We start from the raw sequence: 7,232 nt of genomic DNA, 5'->3' as shown, positions 1-7,232 counted from the left end.
GTAATTTGTTCCTCAACATCACAACGCGACTGAGAGCTGTTTCGAGATTTCTATTTCACCCCGGAGGTGCAACTTTTTTATTGACAAAACATGGAATTTTCGAGGCTAGAGAATGTAGCATGACACCGCAAGAATGATGGTGCGAAAACACGACACTTCTCAAGTAAACAAGTAATCGATAGTCTCAACAGCGAACAAGCAAAACCTTCATATAAAACTCACCTGTTCTTCCTTCCATTTAGATGGGTGCATTGGGTCCTCCCAAAAGTTCACCTTCCCAGGTCTATGACGATCTGCACAACACAGCCAAAACAAGTACAATAGTGGACCGCATAATTCAGCTTTTCCAAAATCCACCGCAGTCCATTTGAATGGAAGGGCTTAGAACCAAATTGAAAGAGAGGAGCTCCAATTCACCGTCACTCTAGCGTCCCCCTTTTTGGGCGAAAATTTTGCACTATAATTTGAGTAATGCTATACTCACTCTGAACCTCATTTATTTGCAATACATCCACATTATTTTATTTACAATTAGTTTTACTTTATAGTTCTTACATTGTTTACTTTCTGTTGTGATCATTAACACCAAACCACGTTCTAAAGACGCGAACGAATGAAGATCTTTTTCTTCTTGTTCTGCAGAAGATCCGAACCCTGAACACCTTCATCCGCCATCTTCTTTGGATGCCCGGATCCTTCGACATGCTCTGCTGATGTCTTATGTTGCTGCTTTACAATATTCGTGTCTTCTTGCATCTGCTCCATTTTCGCGTGCATTTCCTCCATCACTAACTTAAGATCTTCCGGTTTCTTCTTGTCGTCAAGTGATGCTGAAAGGGGTGGATGGTCCTTTAATCCTTCCCGCACAATCTGATGCGCTTGCTTCCTACCTGCAGCAATCAAAATGGCAGAAAACGAAATGAAAAGAGGGAGAAAGAAACAATGATGAATGCGTCCACAACGTTAGCCAAGCTGAAAACATGGAAGTATAAACACAAAGAACCAGTTCTATAAAGATACAACTGTTTTTCATCAACATATATTATCTCACCCACTAGTGGGAAAAGGCTTTGTTGTTGTTGTTGTTGTTTATATTATCTCACATCAGATATAGTAGTTAAGTACAATAGCTCAGAACTAATCTGAACGGAAAACAGATATAGCAGTTAACAGAAAGCATCAGTGCATCCTTGCAGGCAAGGAATGGGATGCAATGCAGTACAGGCTGAACCTGTAAACCGAATCCATCATTGCCCTTACATCCTCTTCCAAATAAAATCTCCGATACCAACAGTTATACAAAACTATAAGCCTCCCTAGCTCCCTAAAATCGCTATCAAGTCTGCATTTTCATATCCCTCAATTTTCGATTGTTCACATTGTTTCGCACATCAAGTCCAATCACTGACTAGTGGAACCAAGGTACACAGTATTTACATTGCAGCCCGTTTGATAACCATTTCGTTTGTGGTTTTTGTCATCCAAAGCTTCCCTGATTTTACATCCACAGGAACTCATGTTCAGTTATTAGACTGCTGTTTCCATATGTCAAATTACTGCACACAGCATTCAACACCCAAACAACAATCCGACCCTCTCTGAATTTTCCAAACTTTTCATTGAATTTTTCAAAGAACCCACAAATTAAAATTTAATAAAGATTCAAAATTTATGCATTTCCGCAACTGCAGTTATAATTTAATGACATGGGTATCAGTCATTTCAAACAAGAAACTGAATCGACCGATTCTAGGGTTTAACAAGAACCATCTGTTCTTGTAAAATCTCAGTACTTTTGAAATAATTAACAAAGTTAATTAACCCGGATTGTAGATTACATTAAAGCAATAAAAAACCCAAAATTTATGAGACAGATGAAAAGCTAACCAGGGAAGGCCTTGAAAGAGTAGTTGATGGTGGAGTCGATGGCGAATTTGGCGATGTTGCTCAGAAGCCCGCCGCCAATTTTTTCTCGGCGGTTGGGGTTGGATTTGTGCGCTTCCAGCTTAGAGGAGGGTCTCTCAGTTCTAAGGGCGGCCATTTCGGCAGCGAGCGACGTGTCGTTTGGTACCCGATACGCTTCTGTGATGGACGATATATCGGATGCGTTTCGGATTGATGGAGCTCTCGGAAAACCTATGTTTCAGTATTGTCAGCTGAAACTAACGCCGTAGGAAGAAGACTAAAGAGGGCATTTTATCTTTTCTTTTTATTTTATTTTACTTTTGGTATTTTTCTGATTAGCCCTTTAACTTTCTACCCATTTCAAAGTATCCTCTAAATTATTATTTTGGCCAAGTTCCCTCGAACTATTAAAATTGAAAATTCACCCCCTACGTACAAGTTTACCAAGAATTCAACTATTTGTGGGGAAGCAAAGCACCGGATGAAATGGCACTGTTATAATCTTGGATAAGCACTTTCTGAGATTCGAAGTGCTTTTAAAAAAGGGAACTTTAACGAAAATCATCCGGTACTGTTCATTTTAACGAAAAACCATATTTTTACACTAAAAAGTCAATCTTGTTACTATTCACTTTACCTTTTATTTTGTCCTTATCATTAAAACTCAAACTTTTCAAACACTTTTCATTAGTTTTCCTTTTAAAAAATCAATTTCTGATGCTAGGCCTTTTCTTGAAACAACGGCAAGAACAAATATGTTTATAAAAACTGAACCTTGTATTACAAATACGTTTATAAAAACCGAACTGCAATGAATTGATTTGGTTACATTTTCTTTTGGACGTGAGGAGAAAGATCTATTGAACCATTAACAAAAGTTTATTTTCATTAACAAAAATATTGTAATATGAGGGCAGTGTTTCCAAACAAAGTAGGCGTACAACGTATAAAAAGTTTGCACCCCTCTTTATCTCTAAAAATAAGATGTCCTAACCACCAAACAGCTATTCCATCTTGGTTGTCTATTGAGCCCACTCTGAATAACCCCCCTTGCCGGATTATTGCCGATGTAATCATAAAATACCAGTTTTTAAGAAATTTTAGACCAATTTTCAGATAACAATATTTTGGATCCAAAATCAACAACCAAGTCTTTAAACACAAAGTTGTGACCTCATTTTGCAGATTCTCTCTTACATTCCATATTATTAATTGTACTATATACGTATGCAAAACTTATCAATCCTGTTACTTTTGTAAGAAGTAGAACATTTTTTCTTTCTTTGGTACACTTATGATATTTTTAGGGAATTAGCACTCCAAAAATCTCATTCTACACTCCTCACAAGTGTATTTTTCTTTCTAATTATAGAAAGTTTGGAGTGCTAATTGAGATTTTTGGAGTGCCAATAGTAATTCCCTATTTTTATCAATCATTTACCTCCACTCCTCTCTCACAAGAAATTTTTCAGTGTGCCAGAAACACAGCCCGGTACACCAAGTGTAACAACACAAACGGTTGAAAACTTGAAGAAGAAAAAAATTTCTGCCCAATTGTATTACGCAACTTTGTGTATAGAGTCATGTTCCCGGCACAATGAAAATCGCTCCTCCCTTACCAATTGGCTAGCCCTGGGGTTCGAGTCAAGTGGGCTTTTAAACATCTATTAGGGTAGGAGTTTACGAGAACCGTTAAACAGCGATATAGAACCAGTTAGCTTCAATTTATGAACGTAATTGACAGTGCCCTCAATTTACAAACAAGACAAGGCCACTGGATTTGAAAATGCAAAAGGCTGCCTTCTTACTAGTACGTTAGCAGCACATATCATCTCGAATGCACCACATCTCAAATCTAGGGCGAGACCCCAAACAAAAGTTACAAAACGGATGCAGAAGCACACAGAGGGAATCATCACACAGAGCAAGCAAACCTAGTCACTAAACTATTTTGGTATAAAGTTATTTTTTCTTTTTTAGGTTCACTAATTTCTAAATTAAGATAATCTATCATAAACTACAGTCTACCTTTATCTAGAGTTACGACTAACTGGTTTCTTATAAACTCTCTTTCTTCTCTCAAGGTCTTTAAAACTTGATCTGTTGTTCTTTTTGCTTCTAAAGCTTTATGCTGCACTTCTGTGTTATTATATTTACAAATAAATGAAGGATGTTCAAGTTTACCAAGAATTCAACTATTTTTTTTGTCCAAAATAATATCTCCCCGTCCTTAAATGTTATTTGATATTTATTATTTGGATTTGGTGCTACCTACGCTAAATTTGTATACTAAATTATATGGACACCAAATATTTTTTACTACAATTATTAATCAAATCTCAACTTGAATTAAAGTACAAATTTGATTGATGCCACATAATCTGATGCACAAATTTGATGTACATAACATTATTTCTAGTATATTATGAGGCTAAACCTATCATTTCTTTTAATGTAGATAATATCGTTTGTTAAAAAAAATTCTTATTATTTTACGTTATTAATGTTGTTCCAACCAAAGTTCACGCCATACTCTACAAATCAAAATATACAACTGGCCTTTTGGTCGCATGTTGACACACTCACACATCTGAGTTCACAAAGAACATAATTAGGACCCAAATTAACAGCTTTTGCACGCTACGTAGATTGTTAATCTTTAGTATAACACACCTGATAATGTGTTATTAGTTGAGATGTGGCAAAATGCGTAGCTAAGTGTGGATAAAGCATTTCTCGTCAATCTATTAGGTCACACGCATTATCAATAACAAAAATATTAGGTTTAAGCCACATACTTTAGTAAATAGCAACAAAAAGAGCAATGAAATTATGAAATCACTTTGTTTTTTTTCAATCAATCCATGGAATATGTACAGAGAATGAAATGTGAAGAAAATGAAAAGAAAAAAAAAATAAAATCCAGGACGCACACACATTACCGATCTTTTAATTTTATACAGGGTATTACATAAATATATAGAGTTCCAGTAACCAATTAAACTCACTTCCCAAATTATAAGTGGGAATTTGTTAACATGGAAATATCAAGGGTAGAGCCCTCCCTTTCCAGCGTATCCAAATGCACAGCTGAAGGTTGTGCCCTTGCAACTCTGGCAATAGCCTTGTTTTCTTCATCTGTCCCTCCCTCCAAAAACGTTCCCACAATCCTCCCATCCTTGATCCATGCTGCTCCAAACTTCGGTTTTCTTGACGTCGGATCGCGGTCTCCAAACAGCAACGGATCACCCACATTGTCTCCGTAAAATGTCCAAGAAAGATTGAAGGCACGCGAGTAGAAGTACGGAACATAGTCGTACTCGTCAATGCACTTCCCTTCCTCACTTGCCCTGATAGCTCTCACAGCATGCTCAGCTGATTTTCTGGCGTGGTCGACATGCTCGACTCTTCTCATGTCGTTGTACAATTTCATAGGGAAAGTAGCAACGTCCCCCACGGCGTACACATAAGGGACATCTGTTTCGAACATTCCATCAGTTCGGATCCCATCATTCTCTTCATCAACTTGGCCTTTGAACAAATCAGTGAGAGGCTTTGCGCCGACACCAACAACAACAATATCAGCTTGCAGCACCCTGCCATCCTTGAGTTTCACTGCCTTTACGTCTCCGTTTGTGTCAGCATCCAAGCTTACTGCAGGGGTGCCCTTGATAATTTTAACTCCTTTATTGGCGTAGTAACCCTCGTAGAAAGCGGCTATCTCTTTAGTGAAAAGCCGAGGCATGCACCATGGATCCCGAGACACCATGGTGACATCAAATTTGTTGATTCTCATAGCAGCTCCGACTTCAAGACCAATGTATCCTCCTCCAATAATCACTACCTTTCCGTTTTTCTTGGCTTTAATTGCCTCTACAAGTTTATCAGCGTCACTGATTTCCCTCAAGTAGAAAATGTTTTTCGCATCAGCTCCTTGCACGCCGAATTCTGTCAGCCTTAGAACTCTGGAACCAGTTGCAATGATCAAAGTTTCGAATTCAAACATTCCCCCAGTTTCACTAGTGAGGATCTTTGAATGAAGGTCCGCTTCGACTATTTCTGTGCTGAGAAGTAACTCAATACCTTTCTCCGCATACCACTCCGGAAGCAGCTTCTCACCTCCACTTCCGACACAGACATGGAACCCCGGAAGCCTTGCAGCTCCCTCAGGAAGCAGGTAGGCCTTACTAAGTGCCGGTCGTTCATAAGGTGCCACGGCTTCTTTGGATATGATCGCTAACTCACCCGGTTTGAGCCCTTGCTTGACAAACTCCCTTGCTGCGTATCCAGCTGCAACTCCACCACCGATAATCACGTACTTAAACGATTTCTTAGTGCAAATCTCATTATAGAGACAACCCTTTTTCAGCAACTCCTCAACTTCTCCGATTTTTTCATCAACGAGCTTTGCAAGATGTACACGCGAGATAAATTTCCTTTCACCGAGCTTTTCGATAGTTAGTATTTGAGTTTTGATCCTTTCCGCGTTCTCTAACCAATCATAGACTTCATCTCTTTGTTGTATAACTGGAACAAGAGGCTCGGCATCTAATTTTTCGACTATACATTCAGTTTGGCTAATTAGCTCTTCCAACATTCTTCTGAGAGTGTTCATATTAATAACTTCAAAGTTTTGTTGATACTTAATCCATCGCCTAATCAGATACCATATGAACATTATTCGTTCACAAATCCGCGTCAGAATTCCCATAGCTGAATTTTTACTTCCTACACATCACCAGAACAACAACAACAACAACAAAGCCTTTTCCCAACAAAGCCTTTTCCTACACATCACCAGAACAATGCAAGATAATTTTACTCTGAATATACGGTGTCTCGATCCACATATTTTTCAACAAGCAATTCGATGAAACTACTGTGGTTAAATATTTCCTAACATATACAAAAATTTGTAACATAAAAGAAACTATTAGATAATTTTCAGAAAAAAAAAAAAAGATTGTGTACCTGGCTTCACTGACTGCCAAAACACCAAAATCTTTCTTCCGCTAAATGCCGCGCCCTCTATGAAAAGAAAACGAAAACCAGTGACAATTAAAAGTAACTTACATGTGCAAAGGATTGCCTTGAAAGGCTAAGCCCTTTATAAGAGAACTGAAAACTTAAACAGTGAGTGTTACTGAAGCAAAGTATCTGCTGGCTTTGGTGCTTGGGGAAGCAAAGCACCGGATGAAATGGCACTGTTATAATCTTGGATAAGCACTTTCTGAGATTCAAAGTGCTTTTAAAAAATCACTTTCTGATGCTAGGCCTTTTCTTGAAACAACGGCAAGAACAAATATGTTTATAAAAACTGAACCTTG

General features: G+C 38.1%; 2 protein-coding genes across 3 annotated transcripts; both read right to left on the bottom strand.

The window, feature by feature from the left end:
- Nucleotides 1-450: 450 nt before the first annotated feature.
- On the bottom strand, nt 451-2,221 carry LOC103430121 (uncharacterized). Its single transcript, XM_008368256.4, has 2 exons — nt 1,888-2,221; nt 451-890 (listed from the first exon to the last, which is right to left on the bottom strand). The coding sequence occupies exons 1-2, from the start codon at nt 2,039-2,041 to the stop codon at nt 598-600; spliced, it is 447 nt and encodes a 148-aa protein (XP_008366478.1). The 5' UTR covers nt 2,042-2,221; the 3' UTR covers nt 451-597.
- Nucleotides 2,222-4,730: 2,509 nt separating this feature from the next.
- On the bottom strand, nt 4,731-6,984 carry LOC103430138 (monodehydroascorbate reductase, seedling isozyme-like). 2 transcript variants are annotated; one of them, XM_008368279.4, is made up of 2 exons: nt 6,877-6,984; nt 4,731-6,692 (listed from the first exon to the last, which is right to left on the bottom strand). In XM_008368279.4, exon 2 carries the CDS (start codon nt 6,614-6,616, stop codon nt 4,922-4,924), a length of 1,695 nt encoding a protein of 564 aa, XP_008366501.1. In that variant the 5' UTR covers nt 6,617-6,692; nt 6,877-6,984; the 3' UTR covers nt 4,731-4,921. The 2 variants fall into 2 exon arrangements, with proteins under 2 accessions (XP_008366501.1, XP_008366493.1); XM_008368271.4 differs by having other exon boundaries at nt 4,731-6,633; nt 6,877-6,978.
- Nucleotides 6,985-7,232: the final 248 nt, after the last annotated feature.

This window comes from Malus domestica, chromosome 03, assembly GCF_042453785.1.
Source record: "Malus domestica chromosome 03, GDT2T_hap1".
NCBI classification, from domain to species: domain Eukaryota; kingdom Viridiplantae; phylum Streptophyta; class Magnoliopsida; order Rosales; family Rosaceae; genus Malus; species Malus domestica.
The sequence above is the reverse complement of the archived record's forward strand: the minus strand, read 5'-3'. Positions and strand labels throughout refer to the sequence as shown.

Excerpts from the sequence above, each read along its gene's own strand:
- LOC103430121 (XM_008368256.4), bottom strand. The coding sequence starts at position 2,041 with ATGGCCGCCCTTAGAACTGAGAGACCCTCCTCTAAGCTGGAAGCGCAC. Across the intron at positions 891-1,887 it reads CTCTTTCAAGGCCTTCCCTG|GTAGGAAGCAAGCGCATCAG; the intron begins GTTAGCTTTTCA and ends TGATTGCTGCAG.
- LOC103430138 (XM_008368279.4), bottom strand. The coding sequence starts at position 6,616 with ATGGGAATTCTGACGCGGATTTGTGAACGAATAATGTTCATATGGTAT.